General features: G+C 50.8%; 1 protein-coding gene across 1 annotated transcript in view; it reads right to left on the bottom strand.

Annotated features, from left to right (window-relative positions):
- Positions 1-16,722, bottom strand: part of LOC105812514 (solute carrier family 22 member 23-like) — a gene marked incomplete at its 3' end in the record, with an annotated part of 58,205 nt that extends 41,483 nt beyond the window's left edge. The window contains exon 1 of the mRNA XM_012646994.1: positions 16,069-16,722. Coding sequence (XP_012502448.1) covers positions 16,069-16,722 — 654 coding nt within the window. The remainder of the gene's footprint in view (positions 1-16,068) is intronic.
- Between the last annotated feature and the right edge of the window lie 21 nt (positions 16,723-16,743).

The following is a 16,743-nucleotide window of genomic DNA, read 5'->3' as shown; positions in this document are numbered from 1 at the left end:
GCGTAAAATCTGTGTATCTTACTATGCGTAACTTATACTTCTCTTTAAAGGAATCTGGGGAATCATTTTAAATGAGCCCCCAAAGACAGGACAGAAGTAAATATCTGATGGATTGGGAGGGGTGCGTCAGTTTCTTCCTCCCTCCAACAGCACCAGGGTCAGGCAGCGGAGGAAAGGAGTTGCAGGGGTGTGGCCAGCCCACTGGCAGAGTGACCCCAATACCTGGACCAACCTCCAGGTTTGTTTGTACCTTCCCTTCTGCTTAGGAAGTGATCTCTAGGCCAAGAGCACAGTTGCTGTTTCAAGGCCTGAGATTCCTAACAGATGTGGTTATGGGCTGTCGGTTCCAAACGAGAGCCCTACCGCCACTGTATCGAAAGTAAGCAAAGCAGTCCCGATCCGGCCGCACTCCTCCACGGAACCCTGAGCAGAGCACCCAGGGCAGCGAGAGCTTGGGAAAGAGCTGCTGGCAGCGGAGAGCCCATTCTGGAAGTCCCCACTCACAGAGGCAGTGTGCAAAGACCGGGATTCAGACCACTGGGCTCACATCTCAGCTCACTGCTTAGCTGGGTCGCAAGCCACAGAGAGGCCCTCTTCTCAGGGGGCTGTCGTCAGGACTCAGCCTGGGCACCTGCAAAGCACCCAGCCCAGCAAGCCTGCCCCAACCAACTCTTCCTCCCCTCCTCCCTCCGCCTCCCTTCTCCCCTCCCCTTTCCCTCGCCCTCCCCGTACCTGTGCCCACATGCCCTCCCCTGTCCACAGCCATCTCGCTTCTCCGCAGTGGCAGGATCTGCCCTTCCCTCTACCGCCTGGACTCCAACCGCCGCAGCCCCCCACAGAAATTCTGGCAGCACCTTCACTTGCATACTGACAATTTTACTGCAGACAAAATGCGATGCAAAGCCCTCTCTTTGCAGAATTCATGTGAGAACAGAATCGCCCATGTTCCGGAGATACAACCCTTCTCAAGGAACAGACGCTGAGCGGGGCTGGACCGCGTCCACCTTCTCCCCAACAAGACAGGCTGGAGTCCGAACTCCAGGACCTCAAAATGTGACCTGATTTGGAAGCAGGGTTTTTACAGAGATGATTAAGTGAAAGTGAGATCTTTCGGTGGGGGCCCTAATCCGATCTGACTGGTGTTCTTACAAGAGGAGACGAGGACACAGACACACTCTCACACAGAGTGTGGACGCAGGGAGAAGACAGCCATCTACCAGCCAAGGAGAGAGGCCTCAGGAGGAGCCAGCCCTGCTGACACCTTGGTCTTGGAATTCCGGCTTCCAGAACTGTAAAGACGTAACTGTAGAGATGCCACCCAGTCTGTGGCATCTGTTACACAGCCCAAGCTAATACAGCATGAGAACGAAGCCAGTGCTTAGGAAGTTCTGGAAGAGAGAGAGAGAAGGAAGCAGAGATTGAGGCCCATCCTCTCCCTGGACTTCCAGAAATAGCATATGTATTTCTCAGTTTGATGTGGGGTTTTCTGCTATTTGCAGCATCCTAACCGACCCCCCCCACTCTAAATCCTTCAGGCATTGTGCCATTCTCTCCTCCCACCCCTCCATCGCAGGACTCACATCCCAGCACTCACATCCCAAGCTCAGGCTCTTCCCGTCTCCACCCGTCTGCTCAGCACCTGTCCCCCTGCCCACCTCTGCAGACGCCCGGACTCTTCCTCCCACCTCCTGCAGCTCCCGGCACTGCGCGCGGGCGCGGTAGCGGCTCATTGAACACCTGAACGTGAAACGCTGCTCTGGGCTTGTCTCGTGTGGCATTTTCCCTGCATATATTTTAACTATGAGATCAGGCCACCGTGTTTACTATACAGATTCAATCAGATCGTGGAGGAAAGATTGCTGTGTGTCATCGCTTCCCATGCTTCAGGAGACATGCCTTTAATCTCAATGTCTTTAAATTCCCTGGTAACTTCCACCAATAAAAGGTTATTTCAGCGCCCTAAAAACTGCCATCGGAAATGAGATCCATCGCCAAAGTTGAAGTGTGTCCCTCGCCACCCTCCTAAGACTCTGCCTCAAAGAACTAGAGTTATATAAATGGTGAGGAACGAGAAGGTGAATGAGAAAGAGAAACAGAGAAACCGCTGCTATGCTCACCTCACAGCTCCATTAGAGCGCATTACCAGCAGACGCCTAACACCAAAAAAAAAAGAAGCCCCAAAACCCCCCTCATAACTTTGATGATATCCATTTCTGACAAATGGTTTCTTATGGACTTCCCAGAAGAAGATTAAAAATAAATCTTCTATTAAAAAGAGAAAAAATCCTACTCTGGAACTTACTAGATTTGATGACTCCACAAACACAGCTCCAGAAACCGAACCTCAGACAGCCCTGCGGAAACACACCCTTCTCCCATCCCCGCCTGGCTGGACAGTCTCTGGCTGAAGCATCTCTACTGACTGCTTGAAAGGAGCTTCTGAGAGTCAGACACACGCGCTACTCTGTGCCAGAACACCCGGCTACGTCCCACCTGCTGCGGCCACGGCGAGGGACGCCAAGAACGCCAAGCACATTCAGAAAGGAAAACAACGCCACTGGGTCCAGGGCCAGGCGGCTGGGATGGGCAGGCCATGCTGCGACCATCTAAGGAGGGGCCGATCCTGCTGGCAAGGGCAGTCCCAAGGCCAACAGGGTCAGGGGCAGCTGGCCACCAGTCCCGCTAACACCTGCTTTCAGAGGTGGCAACCCTGTGAGGTGCCTGTCCTCAGCACAGGCAACAGGGCTGCGCTAGGGCTGCCTAGGCTCCCTGCTCGGGCCCCAGGAGGGAGCCGCCGATCTGCTGCTGCGCAAATGTAAACAGTGCTCACGTCTGGTTCTGGCCTCCAGCGCTTGATGTCTGGGTCCCACGGGAGAGCTTGAGTTTCCTGTTGCTGACAACACTATAAAACCACCTTAATGGGAATTAATTATGGAGAAGGCCAGTCTGAATTAGAGATATTTTGAAAATAAATACTTTTTACTTCCAAACAAATGTTTCCTTTTTCCGTAATAAGCCGTTATTCTAAGCGGAGATTCAAAGGACCTACTTTAAGGTGTGACGTGGGCCACTGGCGAATGCACTAAACATGCAACGGCTGTTTTCCGAGCGTGCTTCCCGAGGCGGGCTAAACACGCCCACTACACATCGTGTGTGCCAATAACGAGCTCAGCAAGCCCTTTCTTCACGGAGGGTGGGAGCCCTGGCTGTCGCGTGGGCATGCCCGGCAGGATGAACCCCCCTGTACCCCCCTGGCCTGAGCACCCTCAGCACCCTGCTGTGGAGCAGAGAGAACAGGGGTCTCACTGTCCCGCCCACAGGCCCGACTGTCTGCTGGGTGTATCCAGAAAATGCAACAGACGTTTTTTATTAGCCTGGACCAACCAGCCTTTCTCAAACGTGGAACAGCTGGGACTGGATGGCTCTTTGTTAGGGGACTGCTCTGTGCACTGCAGGGGGCTTCGACCCATACCCTGGTCTCCAGCCAGTAGCAGCCCACAAGCCCCTCCCCCATCAAAAGGTTGTGACAACCACAAAACATCTCCAGACATTGCCAAGTGGCCTCTGGGGCACAATCATACCACCTGGAAATCATCCTGGGAACTTTTTTTAACCAACTGATGCCTGGGTCCCACAGGTATTTCCAAAAGTTCCCCAAGGTGACTCTAAGTGCTCTGGAACCCCCACCCTCAAACTAGACTCGGAAAGCCCTGTTCAATTTGAAGAAAAGACTTAAAGTTCTGAAAAACAGTGGCTTAAAGTAAAGACTAATCTACTTTAGCCCAGCAGTAATTCAATTTGATTAGTTGTATTTCAGATGAACTACATCATACTTGATAGTCTTCAGTAGCTCAGTTAGAAATTTGATGTTAGGTCTGAGTTGGCATATGACCCTGTCCACTTCTACTCTGGTCATCCCAGAATTAAATCACCCGACCTCACCCAGAAGGAACAACAGCCCCCACCACCTCCTTACTGGCACCTACTGGGTCCAGGTGCTGAGGATGCAGGAAAGGTGCTGGTGACCAGGACGGCAGGGGTGGGCGATGGGAATAAAGGAATAAGGAGCCAAAAAGGCTTGAAGGAGGCCACAGGATGGGGGGTGGACCCCAGAAGAGCATGTGCAAAGGCAGAGCATTGTTGGGGAAATAAATCGGTGGCTGGGACACAGCGTCCCTGTGAGGACACGGGATGGAGGCAGGAAAGGGAGGCAAGGACCTCGAAACCCACCACCCAGGCTCAACTTCCTACTGAAGGCCGTGGAGGGCTGAGAAGGATTTGAAGCAGGGGAGTTATAAGAGCTGCTCAGCTGCAGGGTCCCAGGACAGAAACACCGGGATCTGGGGCAAGGAGGGGTGGATGAGATCAGAGGTCAGATGAGAGGCCCAGTCCCGCAGATAACCAAACACACAGGTCTAGGGCTTCGAGGAAATATCCCAGGTGCAGATACAGATCAGAACGGTCCTACTCAGGGTATGTGCTGGAACTTTGGTGTCAGGGGCTGAACTGTCCCCGCAAAACTCATATGTTGATGTCCTAACCCCTATGATCTCAGAATGTTACTATGTTTTGAGGTTAGGCCCTTACGGAAGTGATAAGGGTAAAATGAGGTCATTAGGGTGAACCCTGATCCAATATGATCAGTGTCCTTGTAAGAAGAGGAGATGAGGACACAGATGCACACAAAGGATGACCATGTGAGGACATGGGGAGAAGACGGCTGTCTACAGACCAAGGAGAGCGGTGTCAGGGGAAACCAACCCTGCTGACACCCTGATCTGGGACTTCCAGCCTCCAGAACAGTGAGGAAATAAACCTGTTTAAGGCGCCCACTCTGGTCCTTCGTGACAGCAGCCCTAGAGACTGACACAAGGGGCCAACTGAAGCCCCGAGCAGTCCCGTGGGATCTGGCATCCTGACGGCCATCCGCAGCACAGGGTGCTGGGCCAGGGTGGGGCCACCCAAGGCAGGGACACTGGGCGGAGCCGGTGCTTCCCAGGAGTGGGACACCCCGAGAGGGAAAGGACTGCGGCCCACGGGAAGGGTCACAGCCACATTTTGTAAAAGGGGCTTGTCGAGGTGGTTTTCAAGAGGCACTCAGCGACGTGGGTGTGTCTTGGGAGGTGGGCACCCCAGGGGCTGGCTTGAGGGGGCTACGGACACACCCCTCAGGTAGACACAAGCCCAGGGCCAGGATGAGGAACACTTCTCTCCCGGGTTTCTCCCTCTCAAGTCCTAAAATCTTTTTCTTCTACCATTCCCCTGTTTAAAAACCTCAGGAGACTCATCATCTACTGGGGGGAAAAACAAGCTCATGCCCAAGACCGGCTCTATGGCCCTGCGAGGTCAGGATGCACGGCCTCCTGCGGGCCACATCCTCTCTGCACCAGGCACATGTTCCTTCCCAGCCTTGGTCAGCTCCTCTGCGGAAGAGGTCCTTTCTCAATCTTTTCTACCTGCCAAAACCCCACCCCTCCTTGGGGACAGCTCAAATGCCACAGGCGCCTGGGCTTCCCTACCCACCATATGGTGGCAACCCCTTTGAACCCCCTGTACTTCATCCTGCTCTTGGGCCAGGGCATCTCACCTGCCCTCCCAGGGCATGTTCTCTTCTGCACCCCACACCCGCAGCTCCTGGGCCGGCCTCAGCTTGGCCCATGCTGTGCCTGGGATGCCCAGTTTACCACTTGTCTCCGGCTACACCTTGAGCTCCTTCTCCAGGGCAGAGACGATATTCCACCCGTCTGTAACACCTGCCCACGGTGGATGTTCCGAGAGGAAGCCTGGGGCAGGCACCACATAAGTGGCTGCACCATCGGCTCGGACAGGGGAGGGGAGGGATGGAGGGATTGCATGGAACTGTCTTCAAAAAGGATGACAACAGCTGAGTTCCCAGCAGCACATTCACGATAGCCAAGGGGTGGCAGCAGCCCGAGTGTCCACTGATGGGTGAATGATAAACTCATGGTACATCCGTACAGTGGAGGATTTCCCAGCCTCTTGAAGGAAGGAAATTCTGACACATGCTATAACATGGATGAACCTTAGGACATTATGTCTAGTGACATAAGCCAGTCACAAAAAGACAAATACTGTATGATTCCACTTACGTGGGGTACCTGGAGTAGTCGAATCTATAGAGACAGAAAGCAGAACAGGGGTTACCAGGGGCCGGGACTGGGAGGAACGGAGAGGTGGTGTTTAATGGCTACGGAGTTCTAGTTTAGGAAGACAAAAGTTCTGGAGATGGATGGTGGTGATGGGCGCACAACGGTGTGGATGTACGTAACACTACAGAACTGTGCACTTACACGTGGCTACGATGATACATTTTATTGCTTGTATATTTTATCACAATTACAAACAAAAACACTTTTTTCAAAGTAGGAGAAAGACTACTTACTGCAAATGCTCACGTACATCCATCTGAGCACAGCGGAGCTCCTCAGTAAGTAACAATCAAGCGTGCCCAATTTGTAAGGCATCTCGTAAACACAGGCAAAAAGCAGCTTTTAATCTAATCTGGGAGGAAACACTCTATAATGCAAATTACGATGCTGAGTGCATAACCCATCCACAATTTAATATGACCACTGGGATGCCTGTGGTTGTTTCATGCCAGCATCATCTCCTTTGCACTTATTTTAAAAATGACGCTAACAAATAAAATGTGACTGTTAGCCAGTAGGATTAAATTATATAAAGGACTGACCCTCCTTTTCCCACTTTACAAGAAAAAAAAACAGCCCGATAAGCACTCGACGAGCATTCCTACCACTTAACACGCTCCACCACACGTCCCCATGACTCAGCTCTTTGTTTCTCTGTCCGATAAGTAAACCGACCACCTCCTCCAACAGAGCAGCGTGGCGGCTCTGCGGCTCCTTCACGCTGTTGCTCGCCTTGAGCTAAGCAAACTCTCCAAACAAAATTCATTAGGGCTTTGCGAAGCTGTTCCCTGGGAAAAGCCGTCCCTCAAGAAATATGTTTCACTCTTTACCAAAAGAAACCTAGAAAAAGATACAAGACACAAGAAAGGTGCAGGAGGCAGAGGAGATATTCAAAACTAAGGAAGCATGGACAGGGAAAGGCTCAGGGAACAGCTGCTCAGCTTGGCAGTGGTGACAGCCGGCTTTGTCAACGGGGGCCCGGCATTTTCATTTTGCACTGGGCCCTGCAAATTACATAGCTGGTCCTGACCAGAAGAAAGCTTTGGAAAGCAAGAGACTGGCTGTGGGTGAAGGCAGGGGTGTGAATGACAGTTGGCAACACTGTGTCAGTGACCGCTGGCTGGCTCCTTCCAAGCTCCCTGAGCGATCTGGGGCTAATATCTAAGGATACTTTGACTTCTTCCTAGAAAGGAAGCCTCAGGAGGTGTGTTCCTGCCAATGCCACTCTTAAGCTTAAGTTGCCAGGTGAGTTCCATCCTGAGTCTCTGGGAAGGAAAAGAACACTTTGTTTAAAGCAGTTAATGGTTAAATCCTCAATACTCAATTCTTCTCAATTAACTGCCAGAGAGATCTGCCCATAACCCCTTCCACCCCGAGAAGAACAGCCAGTCCCACGCCCTGTGGAATGGTTCGAAGGGGTCCCCCAGCACTCAGCAACCAGATGCCCTGCTCTGAAATCTGCCTTTCTCCAGCCCAGCCCAAGCTGGGCGTCAGATTTGCACCCAGGAAGCTGGAGTTGGGAGGAGAGATGCTGACCTCCTGTGTTGGCCGTGGCTTGGTCAGGAACCGCATGAGCGAAGGCACTAGACAAAGCCAGCCTGAAGCCGGGACACAGCCCACTCTGCAGAAAAGGCAGAGAAGATGTAGCTTCCAAGAGGGACAACAGCGGCAGCAGCGCTCCTAAAAGACACCCCCACACCACTTTGTGCTCTCAGACCCCACTCTCCACCCCCTGCCCTGCATCTTTCCAATAAAATTCTTTTGTATTGTTAAGGTAATTTAAGATGTGTTTTTGTTACCTGTAACCAAAAGAGGCACAGAGGGGTTGGACAGAATATCCCGTGCAAACACAATGTGCTGGGAACTCTTACAGCAATCCACTTCATACAACCAATGACTATGTCCCCTTTCCTAGAAATACAGGCCCTGTCAACCTCTAGGTCACTTGTTTGGAGGGGGATCAGCCCACTGATAATGACCAGCATTGAGTAAATACTGAGCAAAAGAAACAACTAAACCCCACCTGCAGAAGATCAAAGTTCTTAGAAAACTGAAGTCAAAGTCAAGGGCAGCCCATAAACACTCAGCTCCAAGCCGGAAGCGTCCCTGGCCCTTTCTCTGGTTTTCCTCTTTCTGAAGTTTGCTCACTGAGCTCTGCTGTATGGCTCAAGGTTACTCTCACTCCTTTTTAAAATTCCGCCCTCTCCGATCTGTCTTTCCACCCAGCACAGCCGAGCCAGACTGAAACATGTGTAGCTCATGCTCCACTCAAGGGCAGAAGCTCAGGTTTCTAGCTGAGGCAACGCAGGCCGAGCGATCAGTGAAGACTGGGCGGAGCCCCGCTCTCCTGCCCTCGGGGCTGTGGCCGCCTTCCTTTCGGATCCTGGCCTCTTGCTGAGCCCAGTAGCCAGGTGAGCTGCTTTGTTTTCAGACTGGAACCCCACAAACACACAAACCCCTGGGCGGAGGTCTCTGGCTGGGCTCCTCAGGTGCCCCTGGAGGCAGGAGTGTGTGAAGGGCACACCTGGTTCCCCACATGTCCTCAGTTTCTGAGCGAAGGCTGCTGACACCTGGGAACTTCCAAGGACTACAATGTCCTTCCAGGTGTGGCCGCTCAGCTCCTCCCCACCTGAGCACTTCCCAGGTGACTCATTCAGGTCATCCTCACCCACCTGAGATTTCCCAGGGGCCTGCTGTTTGCTGGGCATGTGGGGGCAGGTGGTGCTTCCCGGCGAGGCAGCACTGACTACCAGTGAGGAGGCAGGTTAAGTAACGTTCCCAAACATAGACCCCTAACTAGCGGCAGAGTCGGGGCTGCGCCTCACACCTGCCCAACTAAAAAGCTCTCGTTTTTTCAAGACATCAAGGTCAGGTGAGTCCAGATATTTATGGTGTCGACTTGCAGGTGAAAGACCTCTAACGAAGAGACAGATAGACATCATTTCAGCCAGGGCACAGGGAGTACCAGGAGGAGGGGACAGCTTGGCGCTGTCCCTCAGATGAGGACTGAGCTGACCTGAAGGAGGAACAGGAACCAACAGATTAAGGAAGGAGGGAAGGGCGTTCCGGGCAAGTGGAACAGCCTGAGCAAAGCACCAAGGCAGTGAAGGGCCGGGCTAGGAACTACACACACAAGAGGTCCCCTACGACAAGGGGGGCGGCAGGGGAGGAGTAGAAAGGCACGCGGGACTCCGGCCGGAGCGCGTCCTTGCCGGGCTCCGCGGTTCCCTGGACAGTGGTGGAGAGTCCCAGGCACGGGGAGCCGAGGAAGGCTTTCCGCAGGGGGGTGATGTGGATGGGTTTCCATCTTATTTTCTGTCTCTGGGGCCTGTGGTTTTAAGAGCAGCAAGATGAGGCAGGGGGCTGGTTACGGGGCTAGGAAGACAGAGATGAGAGCAATCTGCCCAGAGAGGTGGCCTGCAGAGGCCCACCCACACAAAGCCACAGTACAACCACAGCTCGCCACACTGTAGCCCAGACACACGGTCATGACCTTTCTCAAGCACAACCAGGGATCATCTCCCACAAGCCAGTGAAAGAACAAGTGGCAGACAAGGGACGGGAGCCCCTGCCAGCGCTTCCCGGCCCCTCTAGAGTCAGCAGAAGCCAAGCTGGCGCCCGCACACCACCAGTGTGTGGCAACAACGTCAGGACTAACATCACAAAGTCCAACATGTTTTTAAATGACACCGATTTTTGACTTAATCCTACCTTCGACTAAGGCCAAAACAAACTGCGCCTTACAAAAATTACTAACAACAACAACAAAAGAGGTTCGAGGCTAGTTCAGAACAAGAAAATGAAGAAGAAAAGGGAGAAGAATTAAATTTTAGGTCATTGTTATGAGCAAGTCAAAGCATTTCATTGTTATGAAATGCTGGTAATATCCTCTGACCTATTTCCCTTTCTAGCAATTTATCCTAATAGTTCAATAAATGCGAAACAGATACCTGCAACACCAAAATAAAGAAGTAATGAGATCATAAGAATATCAGAAGAAAACATGGGCATTTCCTCCCCTAATATTTCAGGAATATGGAAGCTCTAAATCTAACAAAACCCAGAAACCATAAAGAAAAGATTAACTCATTTGACTCTATCCAAACCAAAAGTTTCTGCGTAACAAAAACACCATGAACAAAATCAAAAGGCAAACGAACTAGGAGAAAAGATTTATGAGACATCCAAAAAGGTTACTTTCCTTTATGTATAAAGTGTCCCTTAAATCAACAAGAAAGTAATGCTCCCCCAACATATATACAAATACAAAAGCAAAGGACATGAAGAGACAGTTCAAAGAAAAGGAAATACAAATAGCTCAAAAACTTTCAAAAAGATGTTTAACCTCCCTCATAAAAAGACAAGTACAAATCACAAGAACCAAATATAATTTCTTACACATCTGACTAGCAAACATTTAAAAGTTAGATAGTCGCTGGGTCGGGGAGGGTGGGGGGAACAGGCCCACACACACCATCAGTGGAAGTGTCTCTTTAGATAGCACTCTGATGACGTCTATCAGAACGAAAATGCAGTCTGTTCCCACTTCTAGGCATTTCTTGCACACGTGCAAATGTTCGTGCACACCAGGACTTCACTACACATTGTGTACGTGATAGCAAAGGCTGGAAAGGAACCCAAGGCCTTTTCAGTAGGTGACTAGTTAATTATGGCCCAGTCAGACACACCTTACCTACTACAGTCAATTCTTACAAGTAGATATGCATAAAGATGTTCACTGTTGTGTTGTATACACTACACAAAAGCTACCACTGGGGTGACTTCATGGTAGTCAATTCAGTATTAGGAAAAGAATTTTAGAAATTTTAGTAAATCAGCAAGAATATCATACATTTAAAATGTTTCTGAAGACTTGGACAAATGCTTTTGATATGGCGTCCAGACAAAATAGCAGATTTCATTAACTGAACACTTTGGAACTATAAAAATATGTATATGTGTCGAACATTTTAAAAGTGAAAACTAGCCAGGGGCAATGGATCATGCCTGTAGTCCCAGTACTTTGGGAGGCCAAGGCAGGAGGATTGCTGAGGCCAGAAGTTCAAGACCCGACTGGGCAACAAATCAAGACCCTTTTCTTGCAAAAAACCAAAAAAGTTAGCTGGGCGTGGTGGGTTGGGCCTGTAGTTATAGCTACTTGGGAGGTTGAGGCAGGAGGATGGCTTGAGCCCAGCAGGAGTTCAAGGTTACACTGAGCTATGATGACACCACTGCACTCTAGCCTGGGTGACAGAGTAAAACCCTGTCTCTAAAAAAAAAAAAACAGGTTAAAGCTAGTTCTTAGGCTAGGATCATACATAGAACTATGGGCTATTTTTTAAAATACTACTAGTGTAATTATTCTTAGTCTTAATTAAATTATACTGGAGTCACTTTAAATAACTTCTAGACTTTAGCCCTAGAAAGAGCATACAAATTACTTCCCAGGATATTTAAACAATTTTCAGGATAAAGTTCAGAAATCTTTGTGAATTCATGAGAATAGAAGAAAAGTATCAGAAGATTGGAGATGGACAAACATCCTAAACTTCAAATATAGAAAAAATACGGGGCTTGGAAAGTTTAGCTGCATGGATTATTCAGGAGAGTGGTGAACAACAGAAACCAGGAAGGATTCCCTGAGAACAATGCAGGGTAAAGTGTGCAAATTATTTTTAAGTCTGCGGAGTTGGGGTTTTTTAACCTTGACTGAAATCCCAAACGTGTCTGAGGATTTGGACTGCACCGGAGATGCTGTGGAAGACAGAAGCCAGGTGAGCAGGCCGCACACCTGCTCCTTCTCGCGGCCCTGCAACCTGCTCTCTATCGGACTCCGACGGAATCTGCTCGATTTCCCTTTTCAGGAAGACACTGACAATGCCTTTCAACAGAGCTGGGAGATAAATTACAAAGCTACAAAAGTCATCATGAGGTAGAATATTGATGGTCTCTGACCTACAGTGGTTTAACTTAACAATTTTTCCACTTTACGACGGCGCAAAAGTACACCTTGAGTACCCATACAACCATTCTGTTTTTCACGGTCACTGCAGTGTTCAACAAATTGCACGAGATACTCAACACACTATCAGAAGACAGGCTTTGTGTCAGATGATTACGCCCAACTGTAGGCGAATGTTAAGTGCTCTGTGCATGTTTAAGGTAGGCTAGGCTATGCTATGATGGTCAGCAGGTTAGGCATATTAAATGCATTTTTTACTTATAATATTTTCAATTTACAATAGGTTTATCTGGACATAAACCAATCATAAGTTGAGGAGAATCTGTACCTGGTTCCTGTGCAGAACGCCTAGCTCACACCTAGTGGAAAGTGTGTTCGCTAATTTAATACCCGTGATGTCGACTGGTGTTAAGACTGGCCTTGGGTTATTATTCTTAATCGAAGGAAATAATGTATGTGGAAATGTTCTGAGAACCATAAAGGCTGCACAAGAGAAAGGTAGTGTTATTGTTATGATTTTGAAGGCATTGCAGATTCTGTGATGCAAATTCTGGTATAGACAACAAATGACAAGGACCAAGGCAAAACCAAAAACAAAAAGGACCCTAACGGGAGAAATATAAAAACTCAAAAACCATTAAGACGAAACCTCCGTTTGCAAGCCACACTACACGAGCCTAAAGATTGAGAAAGCCCTGACTTAACACAAGCCACGAAGATGACGTGGTGGTTTGGTGACTGTGGTCTGGAGGCAGAAGTATGTCGTGTCTACTGAAAGTCTTAAGGCATCACCTGTAGGCTCCAGTAGGGGAAGGGCAGTATCCACCTGCCCCCTCTTTGGGTGAGAACACACAGGGGCTGCAGGGTTGCGTTCTGGGTGTCGCGCTTAAGAGACACACAAGCCAAGCGGAGTAATCAGCGAGGCAAAGTTTGGCACACATGGAAGAGCTGAAGTGCCATAGATTTTTCAGCCAGGAAAGAAACTCACTGAAAATGCATAAATGAATAAAAACAATCATTCTGAGAAGCAGGCTGTACAAATAGGCATGAGATAACCTGAGTTTTAGTCACCAAAAAAGCGTGTCTCGCTGCAAGGCAGAGTTACTGTGGGATAGGTCGGCTGTCTGGCTAACGGAGCACGCGCCGCCTGTGCAAGGTTCAAGCTGAGGATGGGTAACTGCATGTCAGAGACATGCAGGAGGCAGAGAGGCTTGGCAGCACCAAGATCCCTTTTAACCGTGATACCTGGGCTTCTAACTGGCTTGGCAGTTTCGCGGGCGTAGGCAGGTGCTAGGACAGCAGCAGCTAGATGAGAAGAGGCCAAGAACTGTGCTTAGCAGCTCTTCTGTCTGCCCCTCCCCACCGAGCACCCAGGGACAGAACAGGGCATAGATCGAAGAGGCACACATGCTAAAGGATACGTGCTGAACGACTAAGCCGCTGCGTGAGGCTCGTTTGCAAGGGCGGATTGTGGTACGGAGCAGGGAAGAGGGTACAAGAAGCAACTCCTCAGACCCTGAACTTTGATCCGCAGTCGGAAGGTGAAACCTTCCTCCACTTCCGCTTCTACTTGGGAACAAAGCTGACAAGCACGTGACCCCTGGAACTCCTGTGCTCATCATAGTGTACATTCCACATTTATACATCTGATACAGTATCCAACATACACAGCCGGCATAGGAAAAAGTCCGCCTTCCAACCCAAATGTGCCAAAATGTGCTTGAAAACCTCTTTAAAGCATTTGTTACGTGCTTAAAACACAGAGAACACTGTGGAAGGCAGTCCTTTATTTAGATCTTTTTTGTCTGTGAAAATCAGCATGTCCCTTCTAGTCTTTACTGTATAAAAAAATGTGTCTCTAATTATTGTTCCCAGGTCTTCCCCTCTCAGTCTCGTCAGGTAACTGCAACATGTCATCAAGCACCCCCCAAAACATGCCACACACATTAGTGCTGTCTGCGCCCCTTTCGAGTGCTAATTTAGAAAAACTGTCCCGCTCTCCAATATGCCTCCATGGTCTGTTTTCCAGAACTATTTTGGTTCTCTCCTCCCACCATGCACGGGAGAGTGTGAACAGCCGTTTCCTGGGTCCCCACCGCTAAGGTAATGAATGATAGTCTATCCCACCTCCCAACTTTCAAGTTCACCTCCCCTTTCACGGCAGGACAGACCACTCTTTACATACGCTCACTTTGATCCATTATTCTTCCTCTGCTCTAGAATGGGGCTTAGCATACTTGAAAATGTTGCCAAATCCTCAGTCTGCCAGACATACATAGTGATTTAAATAGTCATTGTTCTTAATTTTTCTGTGCTGCTAAACCAAAAAGAAACAGTGCCCTCCATGGATGGAAAACAGTCACAGAAACACCTCTGGAAAAGAGAGGCCCTCTGGGGTGGGGGGTCACAGTGAGCCAAGCTATAAGGATCTTCCCTATTACCTTGTAGCTAAACCAGACAGTTCCCACAGGACAGAGCATTTCGGGCCAGGTTGGTGCAAGATTAAAACAATGGTTATGATGATGTAAGAGTTTCATCTGACACATTCATGAGCTACAACTGTTTACCAGCACACATTTAGGGGGGTGGGAATACATACACATTGACTATTATAAACTATGAATTTCATTCTCACATTTAGACAAAGCATTTAAAACTCTGCCCAGAATTGTCCAGAAAATGGGGGCGGGGGGCGCAGTCTACATTTACTTTGAAATGTGAATTATTTAAAACACAGAAGAGGCAAAAAGCAAATTGCTTGACGAGCTGGCATATGATATCTCTTGTATGTTAAGAAAGTCATAAAATTATAGCTGTACCTGCGGTCTCAAGGCCACATGTGGCCCTCCAGATCCAAAGGACTTGTTAAAAGGATTTGTTCTGTAAAATCTGGATTTGGTCAAAAGGCCCCACTCAAGGATCCAGAAAGCCACATGTGGCCCCAAGGCCACAGGTTCCCCACCCCTGGTAGGGCACTGATTGTCCACCGTTGCCCATTCTCTGTGTTTAGGCCTCCACACATCTCTCACAAAACACTCCTGCCACATTTCACATACAGCGAGCGCACTGCAAGGGGGTCCTCCTGGACTCAGAGGACAAAGTGGATGTCGGGCTAAAGCTACTCAGCCCAGGGTAACTGCTGTGCAAGAGCAGTGGTGGCCCCAGAACATGCTCAGTGTCCTTCCTATACTCCAGTGCTGTTTACTAAAGTCCTTAGAAAACACTGGTAGGACGAAACTGGGGTGACAAAGTCTAAAGTCAAATATCTTTAGAGAGAACCGAGCACTGGGAAGGGGGGCATATTTTCAAAAGCTCTTTGCTTCTCTGGCTATCATTTCAATTCTTTAGTCCAAACCAAGCGCAGGGTATCTGAGGTCTGCCAGAAAGAGGAAGATCTCGGAATAGGACGCTATTTTCCTGCTGTTTCTTTGTGGGAGACACAGGGACAACTAACCAGGCAGGAGGACAGCGCCTGGTCTTGGCTCCAGCTGGCAGACCTTGCAGGAGGAGAGTCCTCCAGAGCTGGCTGGTGACAGGTCAGCGGCCTCACCCGGGCAGGCGGGGAAGAGTTGCTGAGTCTTTAAGGGGGAGGGGCGCTCTTCCCCTAGGTGCACTGGACAGGAGTCTGGGTGCAAACTAGGAAAGGCTTGGTGTTCCCGGAGAGCGGGGCTGTAGTGTCACTGCAGAAGGCGGCGAAAACCCTGGCTTCACACCCAAGTAAATGCACCTTGTTTGGGGGACGAAGAAAATTAAGCCCATGAGGGATGCATATACACACAGATTACCACCACTTTGGGGACTTCAGGTCCCCCCCGGCTGGCTAAGGCTTGGACCTCGGTCTGCATGGACAGGGACGGAGGGAAGGGTGGAGGCAATCGGGGTGGCGCGCGGGAGCTCGCGAGAAGGACGCAGGGCGAGGGCGGTCGCGGCCCTTACCTTGCTGACCACGTTCTGGACAAGGCCGGTGCGGATGCCATAGTCCCATGCGTGGCAGTCGCAGTTGGAGGCGTTGTCCCCCTTGTCCGGAGGGGATGGCAGGGGTGGCGTGTCGCCCCCGTCGGCGCCACTGCTGTTGCTTCGGTTGCCCGGGGCGCCCCAGGCTGCGGTGGAGAAGGGGGTGGTCGGGGAGCTGGTCCAGTTGCCCACGTCGCCCCAACTGCCGCTGGCGGTGGCCCCAGCCAGCTCGGCGCCTTTGCCAGCCCCGCGGCACCAGAAGTTGGGCTGGTCCAGGAGGAACGAGTCCGAGAACTGGCTGAAGCCGATGAACAGCGCCGGGATCCAGGTGAGCAGCACGAGGGTCTTCTGGTAGCCTCCGCCCAGGCCCCCGAGGAAAGGCAGCACCGACCCGTCGTAGTCCAGCAGCAAGAGGCTCGGGGCCGCCGCCGCCGAGCAGCAGCTCGAGTGCGGGCCGCCGCCAGGGTGCAGTGGGGGCAGCGGCTGGATCTCCGCGCCGCCGCCGGAGCCAGCGCGACCCCCGAGGGGCGCCGAGGCCGCCGCGTCCCCGGGCGGCAGGGAGCCGTTCTCCTCGGCCGGGGCCGGCTGCCGCCCGGGCCCGCCGCCCGCCGCCTCGCGCCGCCGGTCTATCGCCATGGCCCGGGCCCGCGGCGCCCG

The sequence above is a fragment of the Propithecus coquereli genome, unplaced genomic scaffold, assembly GCF_000956105.1.
Source record: "Propithecus coquereli isolate 6110/MARCELLA unplaced genomic scaffold, Pcoq_1.0 Scaffold253, whole genome shotgun sequence".
NCBI classification, from domain to species: Eukaryota; Metazoa; Chordata; class Mammalia; order Primates; family Indriidae; genus Propithecus; species Propithecus coquereli.
The sequence above is the reverse complement of the archived record's forward strand: the minus strand, read 5'-3'. Positions and strand labels throughout refer to the sequence as shown.